This window comes from Ixodes scapularis, unplaced genomic scaffold (genome assembly GCF_016920785.2).
Source record: "Ixodes scapularis isolate PalLabHiFi unplaced genomic scaffold, ASM1692078v2 PGA_scaffold5__190_contigs__length_132052651, whole genome shotgun sequence".
In the NCBI taxonomy this organism is placed as follows: Eukaryota; Metazoa; Arthropoda; class Arachnida; order Ixodida; family Ixodidae; genus Ixodes; species Ixodes scapularis.
The window spans coordinates 54,514,473-54,542,145 of record NW_024609880.1 but is presented as its reverse complement, the minus strand read 5'-3'; the positions used below and the strand labels follow the sequence as shown (position 1 = coordinate 54,542,145).

The window sequence follows — 27,673 nt, the reverse complement described above, 5'->3', positions numbered from 1 at the left end:
AGCTGCCTCACATGTCCTGCATCTGAAAGTGGCAATGTGCGGCAGAGTACACAAGTTTCCGAAAGATCAACGGGTCGGGATCAATGGCTGGCTGCAATTCCTGTAGAACAGTTATGGGAACCTCAAAAAAGCAGACGCTACTCCATTCACATGCTCCTTGCATTTTGTGGAAAGTGACTACATTCAGTTCGCAGGTGTAAAAAAAATGGAATCCCATACCATTTAGTTCAGCGACATATCGTCGACAAGAATTGTTTTTTTCAGTGATAATTGTAAAAAAAAAAAAAAAAAAAAACTCTTAACATTGCAAAATGACTTACAAAAAAAAAATGGTACGCCCACATTCGGGATTGAACCCGTGTCCGCTGCTTGTGAAGCAGACGTCTTTCCACTGAGCTACTGAAGGAACTCTTTTGTTTGTAGTAATGCAGCCGATAGACTGTGTCGGAAAGTTTGCTGCAGATTTCCCTCCGGTACATGCACTCCCGGAAGTCGGGCAGCACCACGCATTGGCCACATTCGCACCTAGTAAAAGAAACTGTAAGCGTGCGCATTCAGCTCGAAGTACGCACTTCATGCTTGACGTTTTAAGCCGGTTTGAGCGAGCGATGTTTCAGCCACAAAAAGGGATGACGGCTCGGCGACGTCTTTGTGGAATCGGCTTGCCGATCGGGCGTGTCGTACAGTGAATATCAATTCTTTTGATTGGTCCAAAATTTCTCTTTCGAAGGAAGACAGTATTTGCTGGTACCGTGAATGACAGTTCTGAAGTAGAGGTCCCACGCTCGTCGTCCGCTGCCGTCCGCTAGTCCCACGGTATGCGAAACGACGCCATGTTGAGAATTATGCAGTGACCTCGCAGAATGCTTCCGGTTGTCTGTGCAACCTTTTTTTTTTTTCAGTCAACGTATTTGCAGCTCTTTGGAAGCCACAAAAAATGGGTTTCATATTTTTTCTATTTTTAGTATTAACTGTGTGCCTTCAATGACCCACGACTTTGATTAAATTTGGTGGTCCTTAGAAAACGGCCCGTGATCACGGAAAAGCGTGAGCGCGACTCAAACCAGCCTGTTCTCGATCAGCGGTTTTAGAGCAGAAAGAAACCCAATTTTAAGCCTCAAATTCTGTTCTCGGTGGTTTTACTCTCATGTCACGTACAACTAAAAACCTTTACGAGCATAAATACCCTTTCAGTGTCCCTTTTAAGTGCCCAGAAGATGCTCAGTCTTGAGCGCGAGCTTGCTGCCTTTGCTGGCACTTGGCCCAAAGTGCTATCAAAGCCAATGCCCAGTGGAAGGCAACAAGCGTGTGAATATATTGGGTTCTAATTGTTTCTGAATGCCGCCAAAATTCAAATCTGGCAGGCAGGAAGCATTGTACCAACTCGTGGACAACCAAACAAAACTACAGCCTTGATTTTGTTTTGCACTTCCTCCTAAGCTGGCAAGGTGTCGGAAACTTATCTACGTATTTGTTCGAATATAAGTCGACCACGAATATAGGCTCAGCGTGCGGCGTCTCACAACGCCGCACGCTGAGCGTTGTGAGACGCCGCTTCAATGCGTTTCTCCACACTGCCACCGCCACCGCCGCACAAGTTCGTCTGCTTTGGGGCACCGCCACCGTCATCTGACCGGCGCACAGGTCTATCACGTGTGCTTGCGCTTTTTCAGGAGTTTCCTTTGGGCTCTAAAAGTTACTAATTAATCTTAGATTTTGGTTATACTTCAAACAAAGATGAGTAAGATACTTTTAGAGGCCATAGGAAGCTTCCAAAAGAGCGCAACCACCACGAGACAAATACTAACCAGTCACGTGACAGTAAAGACCACCTTTCCGCAGGCACCAACTAAGAATTCGTATCGCACCGTAAATATAGCTCTAAACTTCTTTTTCGTTGTAAATTTGTTTTAAGACTTCCTTTTCCCAACCAGGACGTCAAAAAATGTTTTTTTCCTTTGCATGTGTTTTTTAAGCGCTAGTTTCCCCAGTTTCGTGTCCATCACCAAATAAATCTCAACACAAAATTCTGGACAGATACTGCCATCTATTAAGGGCTAGTTTCCCCAGTTTCGTGTCCATCACCAAATAAATCTCAATACAAAATTTTGGACAGATACTGCCATCTATGAGTGACGGCGGAAACCAGACAACTGGCTTGCCGGTTGTCTGGTTGCCGTCGTCACTTTTGGATGGCGGTAACCTTTCCAGCCTTTCCACTCTTGTTTTCACAAGAGTAGAAAGGCTGAATTTCTCTAGGAGTGTCCTTGAGGTTGTCCTAGACGCCGTCCTTGAGGTTGTCCTAGACGCCCTCCTTGAGGTCGTCTTAGACGCCCTCCTTGAGGTCGTCTTAATCGCCGTCCTTGAGGTCGTCTTAGACGCCGTCCTTGAGGTCGTCTTAGACGCCGTCCTTGAGGTCGTCTTAGACGCCGTCCTTGAGGTCGTCTTAGACGCCGTCCTTGAGGTCGTCTTAGACGCCGTCCTTGAGGTCGTCTTAGACGCCGTCCTTGAGGTCGTCTTAGACGCCGTCCTTGAGGTCGTCTTAGACGCCGTCCTTGAGGTCGTCTTAGACGCCGTCCTTGAGGTCGTCTTAGATGCCGTCCTTGAGGTCGTCTTAGATGCCGTCCTTGAGGTTGTCCTAGACGCCGTCCTTGAGGTTGTCCTAGACGCCGTCCTTGAGGTTGTCCTAGACGCCGTCCTTGAGGTTGTCCTAGACGCCGTCCTTGAGGTTGTCCTAGACGCCGTCCTTGAGGTTGTCCTTGAGGTTGTCCTAGGCGCCGTCCTTGAGGTTGTCCTAGACGCCGTCCTTGAGGTTGTCCTAGACGCCGTCCTTGAGGTTGTCCTAGACGCGTCCTTGAGGTTGTCCTAGACGCCCTAGTTCCAAAAAATGCCGACAGACAAGCTTTCTCCATGGCGGTGCAGTGCATGCAGCTGCCCGGCCCCCATTGCTGCAGGGCCCGCCCGAGCAAACTCCGGAGAGGCTGCACGGCCGAGCTCAGCGCGGCGCGGCCACTTCACGAGAGCGCACGCTGGGCTGTTGGCCGCAGCCTCCGCAGTACCAAAAAGTGGCCGTCCACGTCACTACGCCGCAGACGAACAAAGGGAGCGGAAAAATGGCAAATTCATGCTTTCGCATTCACAAATCTTAAGAAGTTCTTAGGCGTCCTCAAACTTTTTTGATGTCCAGCCACAAAAATTGAAACACTACTTGCACCTACATGGAGTACACTCGCACTAACATGTGACAGGGTTATGCGAGAGTTGGGCGGTTGGTTGTATGGGATGTGGCTGTAACATTGCTCTAGTTTCCATTCGGTAGGGGTTACATGAGCAAAGTGAAGTGAAGTGAAGTGAAGTCTAGGCAGGTGAGGCCGTGGCGGCGAGGTTCGGAGGAGCAGACGACGGACCGCGATCAGCTCATCCGTCGTACATCTGTCTTGCTCCCGGACGTCGTACATCCGGAGCGGACTAAGAACTGGAGTGCGATGTGTCAGCTGTGCACGCTGAAGTACTGCGCTCGCCGAGTCTCGTAGGCTTAACGAGAGCAGCACGAAGGCAAAACTGGTGATATGTGAGAGACACTGATGGGCAGACGGTAAGCCACGACGAGAGAACAAACCGAGCCGCTGAGAAGTTTGAGTAACTGAAAGTGTGTGGTGTTGCTGGGACCAAGATGGGGCTTTGCAGTGTGAACGGCTGCAGAAACCTTCAGCAGAGAGTTTTGTAATTCACAATAATGCAAGCATACTATATAAGCGGTTGTCTTAGATTTCAGAGAGCCACAGACCTGCTCAAACAATAGATTTCGGCCCTTTGTTGCAGCAGTGAGTGGACTTCATTGAAGTGGAGTTTCAGTCTCTTAAAGTCTATGGCTTCGATAGTCATGCCAGGTCTGCCCCTGTCAAATCAAATTGAGTTGATCCAGCATTGATCACAATACAAACTCATAAAACCCACTAGTCAAACTCGACTAGCTGCAAGCTTAAATGTTAGTTGTGATGCATGCCAAGAACAGTTGGAGTGTTAGGCGACTGTGAACACTCCACAAAACATTTCACACAAAATAGCCGAATTTGTAAGTATTTAAATTTCTTTCAATGCAGAACACATTTTTCAAGCTGAACGCACATTAGAAAGCTGGTATCCACTGGCACTATGGTAACGGAGAGTAAAAAAATGACATGTTTACACTTCTTTGTATTGCCTAATTAGAGCACAGCTCTTGAGGAGGAGAGGGTATGCCTCTCCGTACCTTTTCCCCCTTCTCACCTTCTGCCCTCCCATTCGGTGGAAAATTTTCACTAAATTTCTTGCTAAATTTAGCAGGGAAATAGTCCCGCTAAATTTAGTGGGAAATTTAGCGAAAATTATCACGCTACTTTTAGCAAGGAAAATGTTCCAGCTAAATGTAGCGGGGAAATTTAGCAAAACATTTTTCCACTAAATTTAGTGGTGAAACTGATTTGGTGTTAAGGTCACATGACATCAGTTTTCCCGCTCAATTTGGCGGGAAAATGTTTCTGCTAAATTTAGCGGCTTAAGTTTCCCCGCTAAATTAAATGGCAAACTTTTTCCGCTCAATTTAGCAGGCGGTTTTTTTGCTCAACTTAGTGGGCAAGTTTTTCTGCTAAATTTAGTGGAAAAATTTTCCATAACGCAACTCGCGCGGTTACGCCGTCGCCGTTCAACCCAGAAACGGGCGCCTAAGAGCTGCGCTCTAAGATTTCTAGAATTTCTTACTCTACCAAATAAAAGGCAGCAGGCGCACTCAGCTGCCTCAATCATGAACAGAACCATGGTAGAACCTGGTGCCACTCAGTTTGTAGATGCAACCATGTACCTCTACAGGACCTTAAAATTTGGTCTAATTATTAGAACATTTAAATGCATAGAGCAGGGAATGTGGCCAGTGGCAAACGGTTTATTGCCTCCAGTCGCCAAGATTTAATTGCGGTTTGCGTGACTCCCTTTCTAGCACCTGCAGCCGGAGCGACGTCGGCTTCGTCCACTGCCACGCATGCAGTTCCGGCCACCCACGTACAGCAGAGGGTGCTGGCGCGGCCGACTGCGACGCAACGGCTGGCTTTTCGGCCCGCCATCCAGCCGCCTGGGAGCCTTCTGCCAAGGGTGGCTGCCGCACCGACGCAGTCGCGGCTGGTCCCCGTCAGGGCAACGGGTGGGCTGCCGAAATTGTTTACCGCAGAATGCGTTAAAGGAGCTGTGCAACGATTTTAACGTTGAAAGAATTAGCATCTTCTACTTTTGACATTGTTCATCTTGTCACAAAGGACAGAAAACACCTCCTTCCTTTGAAATGTTGCAATTCCGCCGCGTAATCGCGAGGCAAAACTTGGAATATTCCCCGGCCTGCAGCCGCGATCGGCGGCCATGAGAAACGCGCGGCATGACGGGGGTCTTGTAGAAAGCAAGTTGTGCGTATACCTGCTCAATAAAAGGTAACTTTTCTATAAATTTTATCGTTCCAACATAAATATAAATGCGTCAAAACCCTGGTATCATCGACAAAACTTCTATTATACGGAGTTTTAGTGGCGCCATCTATCCTAGGTGCACAAAACCGTCGGCTGTCTGCTACCGCGAACAGCCGCTAGAAACCGGAGGGGGACAGAGCCGAACGGTGATGGCCGTACCCAGATGAGACTTTCTTCCTTGCACCATATTGTTCGCGCTGCGCCCGCCAGCACGTGGTCACGCGGTCGCGAGCGGATGAGTTCTCACTGATGACTCTGGAGAGAGAGTTTTCGGCACCTCTCAACTACTTCACCATGTTCAGTCACGTGCACTGTGACATCAGTGGGGGTCGCTCGGGGTTCCGGAGAAGCTCTCTCTAGAGCCATCAATGAGCAGCGAGAACTCGTCCGCTTGTGACCATGTGCTAGCGCAGCGCAAACAATACGGTGAAAGGAGGAAAGTCTCATCCGGGTTTGGCCATACCCGTCCCACTCCGGCTTCTGGCGGCTGTTCGCAGTAGCAGATAGAGCTGATAATTTTGTGGACCTAGGATAGATGGCACCACTAAAAGTCCCTATAATAAAAGTTTTGTCGATGATACCAGGTTTTCGACGCATTTATATTTATGTTGGAACAACAGGATTTATAGAAAAGTTGCCTCTTACCGAGCAGGTATTCGCAAAACTTATCTTTCTACTAGACCCCCATTGACGTCATGCCGCGTGGTTCTCATGGCCGCAGCGGGTCAGGGAATATTCCAATTTTTGCCTCGCAATTACGCGGCGGACTCGCAACATTTCGAACGAAGGAGATGTGTTTTCTGTCCTTTGTGACTAGATAAACAAAGACAAAAGTAGAAGATGCAAATTCTTTCAACATTAAAATCATTGCACAACTCCTTTAGGTGCTTCCAGTTTCGCACTTCCGAAATCACAGACCGTTGCACGAGTGATGTGTCGGCATTTGACTAACCTGATTCTTCGCCGATCGGACATGAATCCCAGCCAACCGCTGCACCAAAACTGGTTTCCAATTCGTGCCCCGCAACGGGCTCCAGTGGGTTCCCTATACAAAGTTCAGCTCTACGGCTTTGTTGCAGCTCTTTTGCATATCGCCGTTTGTCTATAGTAAAGCTGGCTGTTTGCTCCAAACCTCCGATTAGATGCAAGCCACTCCCTGGATTGCATCACGCGATCAAACAGAGCGATGCTCTATTCCTAGCAAAATCTAAACAAGCGAGCTGCCCGGACAATAGAGTGGTGTCGCTGTGGTAGTGTTTTAATACACGAGCCTGAAAAAATGGAAATCAACACTATGTTTCATTGAGCAGGCTATTACTTCCCTAAAAACCACGAAAGGCTTTTTGTCTACCTCCAAGAACTGCCAGAGAACTTTTCATCCTACCCTCATTCACAGGGGTGTTGGAGGGCTCTGCTTGTCGTGTCGCAAAAGGCTGAAAAATAGGCTTGCCACTTTCCGAGCTGCCTTGTGGTGTTGGGGCATGGTGGTATACTTTGGCGCCACTCGATTAAGTCAACTGATACGTACTGATTTTTAAACTGAATGTGTTATATGGTTGGTTCCTAACTGTTTCTAGTTCTCCCTCTTGAGACTGATCCAGAAGACCCGTGTGCCCGGCAAACGCCGGCTCAGCGCTCGTCTCCTTGCCTATTTACCGACGAGTGCCAGCTGCGGCCATTTTGCCAGCACGTGGGGGGATCTGCGTTTTCAGTTCCCACCTCTTGCGTAATAGAATATCACTGCCTGTGGCCCCAAAAGTGTTGCACGGTGCTGAGGCAAGGCGACTTCGATTGGAAACTCCGCTTGTCTGCTTTGCGTAATCTGTAAAGAAATGCTTCTGTCTCCTCGTACGCTGCGACTCTGCATTAAGATGTTCTTGGAGATGTTCTTGGGTTCCTTTAAAGGTGGAATGCTGCTTACGAGATGACTCTTTCCAGGTGCTGCAACGACCCGCCGGTCCATGGTGCCCCCCCCATCTCGTGGCCAGAGGGTGCTTGGCGGGCTCCCGCCGGCCGCTGCTCCCACTCCCCCTCCTTCGGTGGTGAGGGCATCAACACCACTGGGGTAGGCTTTCCTGCCGTGCCCTTCTGTGGGCCAACTCTGCTATCAAATACCGCATTTTCCAATGTATAAGTCACTTCTTTTTTTTTTTTACATTTTTATTGTTGTTGCAGGGTGGTGCGACTTGTGTCTATTTTGATATAAAAGCGTAAACTTTAACCGGGGAAATTTACCGTGGGGGTTCTAGTAATGCAAAATGTGTTTTATCGGTCGATTTCTATGGAGTTCTGTATCGGCCGGCTCTGTCGTCGACACCGAAATACCTTGGAGAACCGTGTAGACTTCAGTCCCTCAGCAGGATTTGAACCTTCAGATTGTGAGCCGAGTGCTTTGCCAACTAAGCTATGCAGGATTTCTTTTTTTTTTTTTTATTTATTTATTACATGGGATTTGGTCAGAAAACACAAGGCACTTGAAATCACGGTACACCAAGGTTGGCGTTAGGTGTCATGTACAGGCGTCGACATACATTTCGTTTATTTTATTTATTTTTTTATTTTTTTTCCCCCTTGGAGCGCGTGTGTCTGTGTGTGTGGTTTATTTTATTTCTTTTATTAATTTTTTTTATTGACTTTGTTTCTATTCTTCTGTTCTGATTGATACTTACCCTGAATGTACCCCCCCTCATGTAATGCCCTTAATTGGGCCTTAGTTCCCCTCATAGGTTCGAGTGCGGTTTCACAACTCGACAAAGTATTCTGTATTGAATAACACGTCTAAAAATCCGGAAGATGAATGCATCGATTTAAGAGAGCATACCAGTCTGGGCGTTCACCGAGATGGTCAAATACATTTCGTACATGTGATACAGTTTCTATAAAATTCGACTTTGTTGTCCGGGGAGCATCAGCATTTCTGTCAATCATTCTCGTTTTCCAGAGACTATGCAAACCCATCAGTGTAAACAGATCGTAAGGGAAGCTGTCATTCGGTTTTAAAGGTAGAAAACGGATTGTGTAGGCACTTATATTTAAATCTTTTTTCACAGTTCTTTGTAACACATCCCAGAAGAGGTAAGCATCAGTGCAGAAAATAAAACAATGTTCTATAGTTTCCGGTTGGTTATAAAGGCGGCAGTTGACTGACCACGGAACGAAAATGCCTTTTTCTTGAAGCCAAGGCTTGACAGGTAGCGTGGTAGTGTGAAGTTTAAAAAAAAGGTTTTTGCAGAAGGTGACACTCGCATTTTTTTCACACGTTTAAAAACATCCTGTTCCGAACCGTTACCAAATATGCTTCGATACAAAGGTACAGGAAAAACAATGTATCAGATCAGCATAAATTGTTTTTCGGAGAACTTTAAATAAATACTCCAGAGAAAACCGGGTTTTCAAAAACTCAATCGCGCTAACTACCTCTCCAAGGAAACCGAAAGGACTCAATGTGCCTACAGGCACAGATGAGACTACCAAGTATGGTAAAGCTTCTGAAAGTTCTGTCTGCACGTAAGTGCGCAGAAAATGATGGGATACAGTTCGGAAGAACATAAAACGAACAACCACCTGTTTTAAAAATAGGTGAATCAGCCCAAGACCCCCTGTATCAATGGAGCGAAAAAGGTTGTCTCACATGGAGCACGTACCAGAGTTTCGCTACAAGGAAAATGTTACAGGCTTTTGCGCGGCCACACAAGAGCGAGCTCATTAGCCTGGCGCATGAATGGGCTTGCACACTTTCGGCCTTTCCAGTCGCGTAGTGCCACCTTGCAGCGTGCCAGAACCGTGCCGTGCCAGAACTAACAACCTGCTGCATGCAGCCCCAAATGCTGTGTTTGTACACATGTCTGTGCCAAAAGGGAACTCATCCCAGGTGTGGTTCAGTTTCTCCGTTTTGATAAACTACCATTTAACTGCACCTTGCTACATCCAAAGCAAATTACGCCAAATCGAACAAATCTGCGAACGAATTGATTTTTGGAAGAGTTTTCGTTTTCGTCTGGCCACTGTGGAAACCTGGTGGGGTTTGGCCATCACAATCCAAACAAGATTTTCGGCTCCGCATCATTGTTTCGCAGGTTTCACACCAATTACCGACATTCCCAATGCAGTGCAGTCTTAAGTTGTAATTGCATTTTGAAGCGCACTACTCAAGATTCGCAAGCACAATTATGCTCGGTCACGACTGCTGGGTTACGAATTGTTGCCTTCCTTCACGTCAAATGGTATGAATCCTTAATCATACTACTCGTTAAAATGGCTATACATTAGGGAAAGCCAGAGATATTTTTATCGATTATTTGTTTGTTTCACGTGAGAAGACATTTTATAGTGCCAATTTACCTCTATCTAGAGCAGGGTTCTTGAGCAGGGTTGCAGGGTTTCTCACATGAAAGCTCGAAATTGTCTGCTCCAATAGTGGGAATCTCTGTTCCAAAATCTGTTTTTCCCTGCTACAAGAGCTGCTCCAAATCACCTCTTGTCTGTTCCAGCACTGAGACACCCTTCTCTTCCCTGGGAGTTCCTACTGCACATACTGTACTTAGCAGTCCTTGTCGGCATGGTCAAGCTTGTGTAATTTTTCTTGTTCAATTATAGTCGACGAGAATATTGAAACTTGCTCTTGCTTGTGCATATACTACTGCGATCGTAATATGAATATGCGGGCGTTTCAATGCAGTAACGCCACACCGACTGTACAGACATGAAGGTGTCACTCATATGCCAACCTTCTGAAAACAGCCGTTAAAGGGGGGTTTAACTTATAGACTTGAAAATATGGTAGTTCACTTGTCTGCATGAAATGATCCATGCCCTCCAAGAGATCTTGTAGTGTTAGTTGCAAAATCCTTCTCTTTGCTTTACTGTTCGCTGTTCACTGTTCAGATGTAATCGCTGATGTTTGTAATGTACGAGACATGCATTTGTTCTAAGCTGCACTCGCTAAACATTGAAAAAACTGCAGGAAAAATTAGGTGCCATTAACCTTGTCAATTTGTGGCGAAACCACGCTTTCTGGTGCTTGTCTGCCAGTACGCACCACCAGTATTTGTCGCATTCATGCATTCAATGGTCAAAGCATATCTGGGGCTTCCGACATTGTTAGAGTTCATTCATTTTCCCTCTCCCCACTAATTGGCCCCGAATCCGTACATGCATGTTTTCCCATGCACCAATGAGCACTGTGCAAGGCAACCACTCAATACCACCTAGAAGACCAGTCCTGCACATAAAGCCATCGTTAGTGGATACCATACCTGCCCTAAGCGGCAAACACGCCAAAGTTCGACGAGAGTCGCCGCAAAGTGGCAGACACGTCAGTCTTGATGGCGCCACGTGCTATACCTCGTTTCAGCTTAAGTTCAGACGTAGCCGTCATACAAGCTAATGGGACTGATCGAGCAGCGTCAAAAGTGCAAGTCACTGGGCTTCTCCTGTCTACGATTGGTTCAGTGATAATAGACAATGTACAGAAATGACATGCCAAAAGTGCACCATGCTGGTCTGGTGCGCTTTTGGTGCTGTAATTGATTTCAAAAGCTTGTAGCGTCAGCCGCGTCTGAACTTGGTTAGTGTGATTCTGAACCAATAGATGGCGATGGGATATCCTTTGAGACCTCTGCATGAATGCAATAAATCGTGTGGTGGCACTCCAACAGTACATCTAATCGTGTGTGGTGGCGCTTGGCAGTATATCTAATCTTAAATGCATCGACATATGTCTTAGTTCTCCACATAAAGGGGAAATTAGTAATGCTCCACAAGGAGCCACACTCTTTTTTAGTACAATTATTGAGGTGAAAACGACTATGGAAATAAAACAATAGGTATTCCAAAGGACGTCTTGTGAAGAAAAATTTAATGAAATCTTTTCATAGGTGGAAGCTCTTATATGTTGCTATTTGTTTTGAGCTTGTGAAACTTAGAACAATTTTCAGAGTGCATATAAGGCTGACATGGATGGTGAATATTTTCTGATGGATGTTCTTTTTTCTGAACAGGCTGCGTCGTCCTCCAAGTCCCAGCGATGTCAATCTCCCGACACCCATAACAAAGATGTGATCCATGGATTCCATTTTCTGCTTTTAAATCTTAATGTATTAATAAATGTTCTTTTTTAGTCCCGCATACCATTTCGAGGATTTAGCGATATGCACTTGACTGGGCTCCACCGATTATATCTATTTTCAATTTTACCGTCCTCAATTTCATCAGGACATGCAAGTTTTATTTTAGATCTGTACATATTTTTTATGTTATTAAATTTGTGCTAGAGAAGTTTTTCCACTTTGTCTTGTGGTTTTATTTCGATCTATACGGTCTGTACAATAGATCCTGCGCCGTAAAACGAGCCGGGAACGTCTGTGCCCGCACATTAAAATATCATACTTTCATTGAATGTGCACTGAGGCAATCGGGTCTACCTCGTAAAATTTCAAGGCATAACTATCTTCCTGTAAGAAATGAGGCCAACAAACTTGCCAAAGTCAACAGCAAACATGTTTCAGACTCTTGAATTAGTGACGAATGAACTTCTGCCACCATCGCCCGATAGGTGCAGCGAGCAGTCTGCAGAGGATCGTCTGCTTGCCACACCTATCGGGAAACTGCGTCAGAAGTTACATTTTGTAGGAAATTTAGTCGTCTGCAAACACGTCTGCCATAGACTTTGGCAAGTTTATTGGTCCCATTTCTTGCAGGATGAGAACTATGCCTTGAAATTTTACAAGGTAAACCCGACCTGCTTTCGGCATAAGATTCATTGTGTGTACCCTATACGTGGTTTTAGGCAGTGGCGAATCTAAGAGGGGGCGTGATACAAGAAACTCCCCCTGTTGGCCCTAGTCGGTGACATGTTAAAAGTGGAAGTTTCTCCTACATCAGCACAGCAAATGCTGGAGGGGAGCTCTGCTAAGGTGGGAGGAGCTTCCACTTCACTCTTGACCTGTCGCCGACTGTAGTGCTGCTCACCCCTACGGGCCGCTGCTGCCGCTAAAAAAGCCTCTTCCACAAACCCAAGGCAGCATCCACTTTTACAGCACGCTGCTAGATTACAAGAACAATAAATAAGAAGATACAAAATTGGTTGTGTTTGGCGTCTCTTAAGGCAATCTCGGGCATAGTCTTAGTAAGGTCTCTTTGAGCTCCTTTCGCAGGCCTATTGCGAGGGTTTGTGAATGTATACACCAGCAAAACTCTGGCACAATGCTGCTGCTGTCGGAACTGCGTCGCAGGACAGCACGACGCCTTCATGTTGCACAACATCGTACAAGACTTGAATACCATCTGTGTAGAGCACCTCCTCGCGATGTACACTAGTGTTGCGTGACGCTGCGATGTCGTCGAAGCTACATCCGTGTAAACAAAATCCCCAAGACTGGCCCCATGAATGCTGCATATCTTGTTGAAAGGACAAACGAAAAGAATTTGCTTCGGGAAAATTAATCAATCCGTTTTGGAGTTTTCGTCGAAAGATTTTTAAACGATGCAGAAAGCACACCGGAAGTCTCTCCCACAGACTCTTAGAAGAACGATGTAGTAATTTTGGTGGGGTCATCGCTATCTCAGCAGTGTGCTCTTGGTGGGTGCACTGACCGAAAGCGACAATGACAAAAGCCCAGACATGAGTATGTCGCTCCTTTACGCATGGTTTTGGCTCTTTTGTTGCGAAGTATCAAAATCTGGGGAAAGGAAACACAAATACTCATCCATGAATATCATGAAGCATTGCTTAAATGGGCTTCGCCTTTATCACAACCGGCGTCAATACCGCAATTGCAACACGAATCTAGATGTTCACAAGCAAATTATGACTTGTCGCAACAACTGCCCCCCATATTACGTCCCCCTGGTAACTCTCATCAATGCCGCTTTTGCACCTTTTAAGGCTAAAAGCCACAATTTGTATATTATTGCACTGTCCCCCTATCTAACTCCCTATTTGGGCCTTTAAAGGGATACTTGAACGAAATTTGAAATATTCCCGTCGTGTTCAAAAATATGTTGAATATAATCCACAATATCCGTAAATGACAATCGCACATTTGTATTTTGAGCCTGGTGGCTGTATTTTTTGTTATAAATGGCCCACTCTGGGCAAGCGCTCGGAGAAGGCCCAGCGGAGACCACGTGACATCCAACGCAATCGTGACGTAGGTCATCTCAGGACGAGCAAAGCTACAACGAGGCTGACGTCGAGAGGATGGCCTAGTCGTTCCAGCCACCGAAGCGGCTGCTTTTGTATGAATTTTGAGTGACGGGTTAATCTTCTATAATCTTGTAGAGGGACAATAGCGACTTCTGCGACACACAAAAGGCATTCTCGGGAAGAGGGGAGTTCCTCCTGCCCGTTCTCTCGTCGTGGCCGGAGGCGAGACACTCATTGTCACTAGCTGTCAAGGTTCCTAGACTGGTATTACAAGCGAGGCGTTAGCGACATCCACCAGGTGCTCTTTGCGAATCGTTTAATTTGTTTTAAAATTCCTTTTCGTGACTTCTTTAACAATATATTGGTATGTTCGATGTGATGCTGCTTCTTTGAACACATATAGACCATAAAATAAGCGCCGAAATTTCGTTGTAGTATCCCTTTAAGGTGGAAATAAATAAAGTTAACATTTTCATAAGCCAGTTTAGTGCATCTTTAGAGGCGCGCTGAAAATGTTTTAACGCAGAATGTGTGTAGAGGCCCAAATCCCCTAGGAAAGTGTGACGGAACACCATAGGCACCTGTACGAAATATGTAACGTCTACTTCAAAGAACAATCAACAAAAAAATAAAAAAAACACCTAATTGAGAAGAAAAACAAAATTTTAACAAGACCCAACCGAATCTAACTTGCGACCCCATGATTATACCAGTCTGACATTGCCGCTCAGCTTAAGGGAAAACTTCTGAAGAGGAAACAACTGGTCTACTCTCTGCTCAAGCACTAATACCGGTCTTTGTGTTTTGAACAGCGAGTGGTGACAAAATAGCTAACTTTGCATCTACTCATTAATCATTCCAACCAGAGCTTAGTGCTCATCTCCCCTCCCTTCATTTTTATCCATATAAAAAAAAATAACTGAATTTTGCTACGAGTTTTAAAGAACGCTGTCGAAACCCATTCTGTGTACGACTTGTATTCCTAGGATCAGGGTCATTTTTTTTTTTGTCTTCAACTTTTATCTTGCTCACATGCCATGTGGATTCTAAAGATCCACTAAAATGTGTCCCACTTCCTCTAGAGTGACTCTAGCTTTGTCTATAAAAATTCCGTTACGGGGGCGGAGAAGGAAAGAAACGCGAAGGGATGGGTTGATGCCGAGCAAAATCAATCGTGGCGGCGCTCGACGTACCCACTTCAAATCAATGATGAGCAGCACTGCCTTAAGCTACATCGTGCTCCCTCTGTTCTCTGGGCAACTTGTTCGATGCTGACCAAGACCTAAAAGCATGTGCCAACCACACCAAGGAAAGGATATCTGTTCACTTGGTCACTAATCAGTTTTTCCAGCCTTCTTTTTTTTCGTGGATGACGAATGTCTCGTGGTCCTTTTTACCCACAAGGGATCCACTGTCCATTTGTTTTTGTAAATGCGGATAACTGACAGACTTTTAGCCATGATCAGGTTGAAGCTATAAAAAGGGACCTTGCCTCTCCATATAATTTCACCTCACATTACAACCGACCTATACCTCCATCGCAGTCCAGTTTTGAGAATTGTGAAGGACATTCCTCCCTTCCTAGCAGCATCACAAAAAATTGCCTAGCTTAGACATTTCATTGAATGCAATGAAGGGGTGACAAAATGGCATGCGATGCGACACGTGGCAAAGGAATTGTGAATGTAGAAAAAACTTTCTTTCTTCTTCATCCATGCAACTACCTTATTAGATTCTACTAATAATGCTGTTTGCACCCTACTCCACACAATGTCATTAGTCGCAAACGCAGCGACTTCAAACAAACGACTGTGCTCCATTGTCGACCAGGACAAAGACGTACATATAGGGCTAAATTTCAAGAGATTGACACATCATATGCCGTATGCCATAGTGAGACAGATGCTAGAACATTTGGTTTCAAAGTGCAAGGGGTAACAGATCTGATGGGGATGCTGGGTTTTTGGTGGCGAAGATGGAATAATAGAGGAAAGGACTACTAGTCACAGAAAGGAGGTTAGAAGATTGGCGGAAATTATCGGTGGAAACTTGATTGAAGTAAACCTAACTAGCACAGCTGGGGACAAAGGAAAATTGGGACTCCCTCCCACACGGCTCCGGTCCAAAGTCTCAACTCTGTCCCCCAGTGGGTCTGGTGTTGAGGAGATGCTGACAAGGTTTGACCGGAGAAAAATTAGCAACTCCGCTGGGGGGGAAAAGAGGCAGGAAGTTGTGTTTTTAGTTTTTTCGCCCAATCCCCCGGTCTTCCTGGCGACGGCCATGGGGGTGATGCTTCGAACGAGGGTGCAAGATCCACAACAAAAAGCAGAAAATATGTTTATTTTGAAAATGCCCCAAAGGTCGAGCTGAACCATTGGGTGTGCAATGCCGAAACAGCTCGATGATCACCGCCCATCCTAGAATAACAGCAGCTGAATGTTCGACAGTTTTACTCTGAAAAGTAATTAATCAAATAAAGATCAGCACAAAAAAAAAAGTTAAAATGTAATTAAACGGATAGTACTGTAAAATACCGGGCAAGCGCCCACTCAAAATTTGGAGATTAATCGCAAAAAAATGGGGGATGGCACTTGTCCAGTCACCAATTTTACAAATGTACTGTGCGTATTTCCTGATACCTTACAAATTTGGGAATGGGTGGGTGCACAGTGTATTACGGTAGTTAGGTTTTATTTTAGTTGTAAAGTTTTAATACCCAAGGCACCAACGAGAAATTACTGCGCTTTGTCCTTTTCTTCACTTGGCTAACTTTAAATCGTAACAGAATGATTGGAAGAAAACAAGAAAAAAAAAATTTAATTGTAAAAATTATGTGCTGTTACAAAAACCAGGACTACATGAACAAACTGCAACAAATGAGAATCCTACTTTTTGACTTCCTAGGTCCATCAACATACATTACCGTACAGATCGCCTAACCATCTGCTCCGAGCAGAATTCAAGGCACAGTCCGAGTGCTTAGGACTTTCACAACCATAAGTGCTGTTGAAATGCAAAGGTAAGTTTCTATGCATGTATTAAGTCTTTGGTTTATGAACCAATCCAAAACAGCACTGCAGATATGTTCACGAAGCAACACCTTTTAAGACCAAAAGAAATTTGCATACATCCATTTATGGGCTCCTGAAAATTTGAGACTCGGAATAAACTGCCCTTTGTTCGACAAAGGCTGTACTTTTACTTGATTTGGGAGGTTCACTCGCCGGTATTTTCCTGACATAGGCTTAACGAGCATTGAGAATAAGCGGCATGAGTTTCCCAATTAATAGGAGCAGAATGGCAGTATCTTTGGTTTCTATCTTGAGACAAACAACGAAGAGCTGCTCCAAAAACCACCATTCAAAATGCTTCTTGTAGCGATAGAAAGAACTGTCAAGAACAACAACACGCCATTCTGAGGATCGGTTCAAGAGGTAAAAAGACTCCTCTATGTCCAAGTTATAAAAACTTGTTGAGTATGACGTACATACTTTTTTCCCTTGTAGCACAAGGAATTATAGCATCTGTTATAATTACATAACTAAACTGTGTTTTTTTTTTTCCCTCAGGATCGCTCATGTTCTCCAGTCCTGAAAGCTTGCATATATTGAAAACAAACACTCTTTAAATTCGAAGTAAAGCTCCACTCTCCGCACATCTGCCTATAAGATAGACCAACTGTTAGGTACTTATTACTTCCACAAAACTTCACCAATCTCCCAAATAAAAAATTGTAAACATCTCCAAATACAAAAATCACAATATTTCGAATAGAACACAGTAAACTCAAAACTAAGGTAATAAAACTAAAAAGAAATTAACAAACAACATCACGGATCCATCCTTTTTGCCGCTCGGAGGGGTCTGAAATGCTTCACATAAAATTCTCGGTATGCTCGCTAATTCTTGGCACATTTTACGAGCTCACATGCAATACATTTGAATTGCAACGATCAACTGTTTGCGCTTTTCATGGGAAAATATGTTCGCCACAATTCCAGTTGGTTCCAGAGAAGGTCACGGTTAATGTTTCTGGGGCCTCTTGTTCTGAGCAATCGAGTCTGCTGAGGAATCCGGTTCCCCGAGAGAATGGGTTCATTGAAGAATCGGGTTCGACAAAGAGTCAGATTCACTGAGGGATCAGGTTTGCTGAAGAACAGGTTCGTTGTCATCAGGAGGCTTCGAAGTTGAAGTAGTCCGGAGGGGTGGCTTCGGAAGGTGGCTCCTGGCGGGGGCCGGCGTTGGAGGCGCTGCTGGCGCACAGGGTGGAGGGGGTGCTGTGCGGCTGGGGGTCCCTCTTCCAGGAGGGCAGCAGGGGCACCAGGCCCTTCCTGCCGGGCATGCCCACACCCTCGCGCTGCACCACAGACACCACGCTGCCGCTGGGAATGCGACAGCGGTCCCTGCAAGGCCGGCGAGTCGGGTTACGAGCATCGTTCCCACCTAGTTCTCGGCAACGGGGCAGGGTTCCCAGCGAGGGCTACGACTCCAGTTGCGTTTCGGGTTTCGGGAGTTTATTTTCAGTGAAACGCGTCCACCAGGCTGCTTCGGCACATGCACCTGTCGGGGCTGCGGACCCGCGCCTCGAGACTCAGTACCCCTTGGGACTGGGAGGCGACCAAAACTTAATTCTCACTTCTTGCATCCAATTAATTAAAGACTAAACGGTTTTTAAACAAATGCAAACTGAAAAGGAAAAAAAAAAAAGAAGGCTTAAAGGGGCGACGCAACAATTTTTGTACTTTGCGCAAATACCGCTTAGAATGGATCCCCGACGTTAATGACCTATGAAACACAAGTTCGTTTTTCACCCCATGACATAGAAGTCCCCCCCAAAAAATTAAAGAAAAACGAGCAGCGTTCACCCCCTCAACTGGCAGCCAGAACAAGCGGCCACGCAATCTGGAGCCAATTATATACCGGCAATGTTGATCATAGCCACGCGCTGTGGTTGGCAAGGCACAGGACACGCGCTGAGTTCCAGACATTGTTATGGCTCGGCTATTGTCGTCGTTGTAGCGATTGGACACGGGCCACTACCCGAATGCTTCTCGAGCTAGTAATTAACACGAGCCCAAATCAACTGCGCATGCAATGCTTGGGTCCAATCTATGAACCGCATACTGCGACCCCCAGTTATGTCATCAAGTTTTGCAAAGGAGAGATTGACTGAAAATGATTGCTTTTGTCGTTGATACTACACCGCAACAAAGGAGTTTCTTGGCCAGTGGCATTGCGTGCGAGTATCCTTGAGTCCCACTAGTGCCAGTAAGCTCGTGTAAAGTGAAAAACCTCCCGATTGATCATTGTTGCACCACCCTTTTAAGAGATTGGAGGTTATTTACATGTGACAAACGGTGACTGCAATCTTTAGGTTATAAACATGATCAAACAAGAATGAAAAACATCATACATGTTTGTAACCTTGTGAAGGTTACAAACAAACATTAAGGTTACTAATGTCGGCCGTGGCACAATTTGAGTCGCCATGTTCCTACCCACGGCCATTGGATGACAAGAACATTGACTACTTTACTTGTGTTTGCGTTCAATAATTTCATAGCACTTCTGGACAGCCGGTGAATGACTATGGTTAAACCTAATAAACGAGCAACACTCCGTTCCCCAAATGTCTCGTGGGCGCCACCATTTCAATGACTGGGACAGAGCATGCGCCATTGGCAATAAAATGCAACTTCCTGTGCTTTGGATAGCTCAGGGGATATTGTTTTGTTCTCTCACGAACTGTGTTATCATCTCTGGAGGATCAAAAACACTTTCCTGTGATTTCAGATAACTGGCAACAATGACTTTAATACCTTCCACCGTAAATTCCCGAGTCATTGTCCACCCCTTCAAATACCCCAACACTGACTCCGCGAACATTCGTCCTACCTGAATGACGTGGTCACAGATCTTACAGTTGGAAGACGTTCGTGACAAAGTAAAACAAAGGAGAGAAAGACACTTCTCTTTATTTACGCATTTCCTCTGCGAGCGACCTCCAGGTCATAATGTATCCATGCAAAAAGAAAACGATGGAAAAAACAAAATAAAACTTTTAAATTAAAAAAAATCGTCCCAACAAAAAAAAAAAAGTCTGAAAGATAACAAAGAAGATACCTATTCAGGAATCGCGAAGTAAGCGAACACCCCATGTCCTCGAATGTAACTGTGGAGTGTAAGGTCAGAGTCTGTCTCCACAGAAGTAAGGTCGCTGCGAACCCGCTTCTTTTCCTGGCACGTTGCGAGGGTGTTTAAGACAAAGCCGAAGGGGTAAATAAAGCTTTGCTGGAATGCCGCGCACAGATGTTTGTAGAGCATCCCATTTCAAGCTCCGTGTTCGTGGTGCCGTCCACGCCACGCAGCAACACTGCCTTAACCCGCGTTGATAGCCCGCTGTGCACAAATGCACACACACATGTATGCACCAAAGAAGAAAGTTGCACAAGAGCTTGCGATTGACAAGGTGCCCGACGCCAAAGTATTTGCCAACATGATCACTGGCTTTCCCACTTTCCCAGCATCGCTCTTCGTCGCTTCTTTGGTCCGCTCGCTCCCTCGTTGCACTTGGTTGGTTTTTCTATTTTCTTGTGGACATTTTTTTTTAAACTAACGAGGAGAACATAGCAGTATAACGTGCTTTTACGGAGCAATTGTTCGCGCTGTATGCCTTTTTTAAGGATCTGGCAACATCGACGACCGACGCCCTAAATCGCTAAATACAACATCAGCAACGACAACTACTGCAACATCAACCACGGACGTCATTTCCAGGGGTGGGACGAGCCCCTAACAGCCAAGATGGCAGAAGTGTTATTACTCAGAAGCGAAGGTCATTCAATGGTTACAAGTAGAGGCATTGGATCCTGGGAAAGTAGCGACAAACTCCTCGTATGGTCGCCATTTCGGTCCCTGGAATGAGCGGTTCCTTTTTGACCTCCCCATTCTTGGTGAGCCAAATTAAATTCGCCGCTGACAGGTTGCTTTATGAAGGCACTTCTTGTATACCCAGATGTTGTTATCTACACACCGGCGAAACAAGCGCACATCTTTGCACCACCACTCAGTGTGGCGTCAGTGCTTGGAGGCATTGAAAAATAATTTCCCTGTCTTGAAATATGTCAGAAGAACGATACTATCGTAAGAGATATGTGGAGATAAGCACAATTGATAAGTTAACTGTATGCACACTGCCAAAGGCGCTTATGTTGGCGAGAGATGCGTTCCGTACTATGACGCTCCATAGCTGGCTTGGAACGAGCCTTTCGAAGCTTCAAAGATCTGACAGGACCGAAATGGTCATTTTTGTGGCAACGGAGACCTATCAGCCAATTGCCTTGCAAGGTTTTGGTCGTTTGTACATTAGTATCTGCTTGTGACCAGCTAGCAGGCAGGGAAGGCGATGACGCTACTTTCCCAGGATCTAGCGACTTTGACTATGAGCAGAGACACTCACTTGTAGGCAGTGACAACCACGTTGCGGTAGGGCTCCTGGTCGTAGCTCTGGGTCTCGCAGCCAAAGAACTCGGCCAGTTCGTGCACTGCCCGCCGCTGGTCCCGGTTCATCGAGGGGAAGCTGTGGCTACGGAACTTCTGCTTGGACTGCGAGGGAAAGCCAACACCGCGGCTGGGTAAGGAGCATGGCACAGCTGGCCCCAAACTGCAATCTCTAATGTTTCCCCGTCTTCTTTCTTAAGGATGTGAGGCCGCCATAAGCTACTGGCACGTCAAAGTGCACCGATGCAGGCCGCCAACTCGAGTGGCAAGATTTAGTGATCAACACGTCTGTCTCGGGGGTTCCCAAACCGGGTTCCTAAAAATCCAGGGATCCCCCAGAGTAACTTTAAAGAATCCCCAGGCTCTCAAATCCCTTCGGCTGTCCCTGCGCTAATAAAAGTGTTTTCATTTTTCTCAGTTTAGCCAGTATTTAAGCAGATTTAAGCCACTCACTGATGCATAACCCCATGTCAAATGCTCCCTCTAGTGTGTGCATCATTGCTTCAAAGATTCATAGGCTTCTCAGCATACATTTGAATGTTTTCTTACACATGTTCTCATACACATTATCTCTGTCATTCATTGCACTGAATAGTTTAAAAGAACAGAATTAGCCCATTTTACTAGGCTCTTTTAAGTGTGGTGCCATGCCCCAAGGGCACGCAAGAACGTTTTTTGTTTTACAACAAAGCTATTTATGGCTAGGGATCAGTGGAGTTTTCAAGTGCAAAAGCTTATACGTCTCATCACATGGATATGCATTTTCAGTAGATTAGTTATCAATAGCCATCATCTTCAAGATCAGTAGACTTTTAGGTAGATATTAAAGGTTTCTCAAAGATTTGCTGCTGTGCGATCCGCGTTGGCCATGTCTACGCTAGCACCGCCCTCTCTTTGTCATCATTCCAAGTGCTTGCATGCCTAGTTTCCTTTCCGTCTGCTCTTCCGGGGTGGCGGTCCCGTTGCATATCTCTACTTTCCGCCGAGTGGCAGTCCCGGTGTGCCTGTCTAGTTTCCTCTGGCTCCTCGGGGCAGGTCTGTGTCGTCTGCTAAACAGCTTCACACTGGTCATACACCTTCAGAGTGGAATGGCTCATGATTTTTAATGCGAAAGCATTAACTGTCTCATGGAGCGAGCTGACGTCATCAGTTTGAGGCGCAAAAACGGCTCCAAGTTTCTGCGATCGCCTTCGGTTCCACCGGCTGGTGCACGTCAGTGGGGACTCCCATTGGCCACTGTGCCATGGCCTCTGAAGTGCGCGTATGCGCTAGTATGCAGCAGACGACAAAGGGAGCGGATAGCGGCTTGCATGCTTTCGCACTCAAAACTATTAAGAAATGCTTAGGTGTACCTCGAGCTTTTTTTTTTTTCTGCATGTGCATTGCATTTAGAACAAAAGATAAACAGCAAGCAATATCAAAACTAACAGCAGATTTACAAAAAGCAGATCAAGCACTATAAACTGTAAAAATTGCATTCAGTTATCGCTAATATTTAAAAAAAATGGGCCGAAATCACTGCTGCAGCCATGCTGATTCTAGAAGAAAGGCGTTAGAATATTGTGCAGTGGTTATATGTAAGAATGCATGATTTTGCATTTTTGCAGGATGATAGTTCCCGAAATCCCTCTTCTCCCTTGTGAAGCAGATCAGGTCCCTTAGCTTGTGCACAAAGGACCTGCGCATGCTGTGTGGAAAACGAGAGCCATTTTGTTGCTGTGCATACATGTTGTGCATAGAGGGCGACAACACCGTGCGCTTACGGCTTGGTGACATAGTAAGACGACTGCGCGTTAAGAACGGCGTGGCAGGCCGAAGAACGAGACCGCAGCCTGTGTGCATACACAGGTCTCCAAAGCCGGCAGCAGAAGCTTCCGAGGGCGTCGAAAGCGTGCACCCGCGTGCCAGCCATATGACGTAGCATCTAGCGACCGAGGTGCAGTGGGGGACAGCGGGACTATGGTGTACTTGGGCCGCCGGCGGGGCGCTGCGAGGCGGCATGTACAGGTGGCCCAAGGTGGATTAATATTTTGTAATCAGCCAACAGCACACTGTCGCGGCGTGAACAGGGGGTCTGGGTGGTCCGAGGTGGGTTGACACACGCCCCAGTGATAGACCCGCCGTCCCCCACTGCGCCGGCAAACTTCAGTTGCTAGGGCCGTGGCACCATCCCGTGACGACATTGCTACAACCACGTCCAAGGTCAGCTAGCACATGTACCAAGGCACTAATGCTAACGCATTAAAATATCTTTCCCCTAGCGCATGTCCGGGCATAAACACGTCAATTGAAAGTGACGAAACACCATTAAATAAGGCTTCCATTTAGGTGACAGGCAAGAACTGGGAGTGCCCACTGACATGAAACCGTTGGCCTGAGGAAGCAAGAAGGCAAACAAAAGCTTGAGGTTGATAATAAGCTTGAGCGTGACTTTGACTATGAGCAGAGACATTTAAAACATTTAAAAGTTTAAAAGACTATTGATTTGCTAACACGTGTACCTCTCACCTGCCTGGCGGTCTGCACTAGCTCGGTGAGCTTTTGGTGCAGGGAGGAGAGGAAGGCCGGGTTGCGGCGAGCCTCCTCCCGCAGAAACTCCGAGTAGGAAGGGGGCCCTGCCCGCCCAGACACATCCGCGTTGGGAATCTGCAGGGCTGCCGCCAGGCGCCGGTTGCGCTCCAGCACCGCACACTCCTCACTGCACTCCAGCCTAGAGGCGGAAAGGAAATGTCTCAAACTCAGGCTCAAGAAAATAAAGGCTTCCTCCTGCAAACACACAGCATCCAATCTTCAATATTTGGAGATGAGGCCCAGGAATCATTTCCAGTCGTATTAAAAATAAATTAAAAAAAAAAAAAAAGCACACTGATTTTATGTGTAGTCAAGTCTCGTAAAAGAGGCACGGAAACGAAAATTTAAATATTCAAATTTCGTTCGGAAGCGAGCCAAGCATGACGGATAATAACCGTAAATGATAATCGCACATTTGTATTTTGAACGACTGGTTTCATTTTTCGTTCCAAACGGTGCACTCGAGCAAGAGCTCGAAGAGAAGCGAACGGAGAGCGCGATGCGTCATGAGCTTTGCCATTGGTGGAGTTATCAGCATTGTGGTAGCGTCAATAGCGTCAACGCGTTACAACCGAGCCGTTCGAAGTACCCGTAGAATGACGAGCATAAGGCTGGCCCATGGAGCACGTAGCTTCCAGAGCACTGTCAGCTTAGGGGTGATTGGGGTGGGGAAAGAAACTTTTGTCCGAGTTTTGGGCAACTGGCTAATCTTCTAGGGGGAGAACGGCTGTGTCCAGGGTCTGAGCAAGAGGGGAGTCCCTCCTTTCTGTCTTCTTGAACTGTTTGGTACAGTGCGCGATTTGCGAGTTGACGAGGAAAGCTAAGAAGGAAAATGCTGAATTCCAAAGAGCGGCGCTGCTCTGATGGAACTTGCTACGTCATGACTACGTAGCAAGTTCCCCAACGCTGCTAGATTACCTCCCAAATAGGCTCCAGATGTATCCACTAGGTGCACATTGAAAGATTGTTTAATTAGCTTTAAAATTAGTTTTCTTGTGCTTTTCAATGAAAACTAGTATTTTTGAGGTTATACTAGAACATGCAACACATTAAAGCCAGAAAATGAGTGCTGGAATTTCGTTTCCGCACCCTTTTAATATGAGCCCTGTTAATATGGTTACCCTGCTATACAGAAAAGCATTTTGGGGACAAACTGGATAAACGCGTGCACTTTCATCAATCAATCATGGCTGAGGCTACATTCACGCGCAGGGTATTTTATCAATGAATCTTCGGTAACCGAAACTCGAAACACGTCAGAAGTGTGACCGTGCTAATACACAAAGGGCCAAACTCTTTCACCAAGAAAACAAGAAAAAAAAAAACACTTCAGAGAAAATCAATTTTGCTCGCGGAAAACCAGCCGGGAACAGCAGTCTGGGCAGGGCAGGAAAGCAAGCAGCAATGGCCGCCAAGCACATGGCAAAAAAATGGGAGGCAAGACCAGAAGTTGATTCCTGCGTGGACGGAAAAAAGACGGGAGGAGAACTGGCACCGTCCACGCAGGAAGTGACGTCGTGCGTGGATGGAGCCTTATCTCCTGCCGGCTTGGCTACGTCCCCACGCGGGGATCTAGACACTCCCATCAGTCATTCGTCCTTTATTTTTGGCCTTGAAGCAATTGGTTCCCCATACAAAAAGCTGCCAAAGGCAGCTTGACAGGGTATTGGGCCCATTTGGAGTTTAGCAGCAGGTAAAGTTTTCAATATATGTATGAAGAAAAACAAGCTAATAAAATAAATCATATTTACCAAAATCCCCCCCCTCTCCCCAAAAAAAGCCACAAGCAAACACGCAAGCAAGCTAACACCAAAAAAAAAATATGTGCACAGGTTCTGTTCGTAATACATATTCTACAAAATACGAGTTTCTAAACAAGAAAAACTATGGTTAACAAAAAAAATCACATACAACCAGATATATGCTTCACAATAAAACGCCTTCATGAAAAAAAAAAAAGAAGAAAATAATAATATTGTTTTGTCATGATGGACAACTCAAATTAGGACACTTTTTAGGGAGGATGAAGGTGTCCATATTAACAATATGACTATAAAATCCAAATCACCCAGAATGCGGACTGGGGGACTGTTATGAGCCGATACACAAAATTTTCGTGATAAATTTAGCGGACGGCAGTCACATGATGTCGTCGGCACAACGTGGTCGCCTGACACTGAACTTGGGACCACGTTGCGTGATGTTGCATGACACGACGCCATGTGACACTATGATGTAAACATCAACCCTTGTGACGTGGTGTCATGTCACCACACCTTGTGGTGCCCCAACACAACAGTGACATCATGTGAGCTGACATCACTTCATGTGGAAGCGTGACCGTGGATCCCATAGGGATTGTCATACCCTTGTGTAATCATGTTATATTGCAACATTTTGGGACAGTGGGACTTAGAAACTGATCCATAAAAGCATTCTTCTTTAAAGGACACATGCAAAGGAAAAAAACATTTTTTTTAAAACAGCTTAGATGGAAAAAGGATGTCATAAAAGAATTTTACAACGAAGAAAAAAAATTTTTAGAGCTATATTTATGGCGCTATATAAATTTGTAGTTGGCACCCGCGGGCGCCGCGGAAAAGTGGCCCTTATTTATCACGTGACTGGCCATTATTTGTCACGTGGTGCTTGCGCTCTTTCGGAAGCTTCCTTTGGCCTCTAAAATTAACTTATTCATCTTTGTTTGAAGTATAATAAAAAAACTAAGGTTAATAAGTAACTTTAAGAGCCCAAAGGAAACTCCTGAAAAAGCACAAGCAGACGTGATAGACCTGTGCGCCGGTCAGATGACAACGGCGGCGCCCTGAAGCAAACGAACTTGTGCGGTGGCGGTGACGGCGGCGTGGAGAAATGCAATGAAGCGGTGTCGCACAACGCTCTGCGTGCGGCGACGGCGTGACTTTGCGGCGGTGGCGATGCAGCGCGGCGGCGCACAGGCCCATCACGTGACCAGCGGCGGCTCCCGCAGGTGCCAACTACAAATTCGTTTAGCGCCGTAAATATAGTGCTAAATTTTTTCTTTCTTCGTTGTAAATTTGTTTTATAAAATTCTTTTTACATCTAGCCTGATTAAAAAAAGTTATTTTTCCTTTGCATGTGTCCTTTAAAACTACAGATTTTGGGCTAGTCAGAGGCCCCTCTGAAGGGTGCCGTAAGTTTGTGCTCGCGATTTTCTCCCATCTGCTAACAAAACAGGTCTGAGAAAGATGATACTGGCTCGTCGGCCAATGTGGCGGTCTAGTCTCTGATAATATGAGGGTCAAAACTGACTTTGCTTCTGGCATTAACTGCTGCCTTCCAGCAAGAGTGAGCCAACTTACAGCCTATACTCAGTGTCAACTTTATTTCCTGCAACATTGTCGAGGCTAGCATAGCTTCTGCAGTGCTTCAATGATCTCAAACCTAAACAAGCATGTGGTTTCATTTGGCACCTTTTTCAGAATAGAATGTGTGCAAACGAGATGCAAGACGAAGCCGCAAACTCTCGCAGCAATGCGAGGCTACAGCAAAAGAGAACAGAAAAAACTTCAGCCTTTCCACTCTCGGGAAGAAGGAAGACCAGCGAAGCTGTGCTATGGTGGAAATGAAGTATTTATAAATGTAAGGATTAAGTTGTGATGGGGTAATTGGTTATGTGACAACCATACTCTCTCCGGTTGTTATTATACCACGTCAACCGCCGAAAGCTCATGAGCGGGAGTCGAGGCGCCACTAGTCGTTCCTCCACTACGTTCAACCTCGGTAGGTGCTCCGGTTTGGGTGGGTACTTGTAGCCATTCATGGTTACGAACCGCGGCACTGTGCCCTTGAGCAGGGAATCTCGGCACTTTCTGCACACCGATTCTTTGTAGACGTCCGCCGACTCAATACACTGCTGCAACGTGCACGCGCCCGTTTCCCACTTCTTGTCCGGAACGCCGCCAATCGTGGATACGTCTCCGGC

The 27,673-nt window shown here is 45.9% G+C and overlaps 2 protein-coding genes across 2 annotated transcripts in view; one reads left to right on the top strand and one right to left on the bottom strand.

Annotated features, from left to right (window-relative positions):
• Nucleotides 1-11,774, top strand: part of LOC115321122 — a 42,561-nt gene extending 30,787 nt beyond the window's left edge. Inside the window, exons 13-15 of the mRNA XM_040501914.2 lie at nt 4,976-5,176; nt 7,431-7,557; nt 11,492-11,774. Of these exons, the coding sequence (XP_040357848.1) occupies nt 4,976-5,176; nt 7,431-7,557; nt 11,492-11,552 (389 nt within the window). The 3' untranslated portion in view covers nt 11,553-11,774. The remainder of the gene's footprint in view (nt 1-4,975; nt 5,177-7,430; nt 7,558-11,491) is intronic.
• Nucleotides 11,775-16,438: 4,664 nt separating this feature from the next.
• The window catches only part of LOC120842125 (transcriptional repressor NF-X1), a 46,341-nt gene continuing 35,106 nt past the window's right edge, over nt 16,439-27,673 (bottom strand). The window contains exons 10-12 of the mRNA XM_040213149.2: nt 23,647-23,848; nt 21,098-21,243; nt 16,439-18,041 (exon numbers count right to left, since the gene is read on the bottom strand). Of these exons, the coding sequence (XP_040069083.2) occupies nt 17,810-18,041; nt 21,098-21,243; nt 23,647-23,848 (580 nt within the window). The 3' untranslated portion in view covers nt 16,439-17,809. The remainder of the gene's footprint in view (nt 18,042-21,097; nt 21,244-23,646; nt 23,849-27,673) is intronic.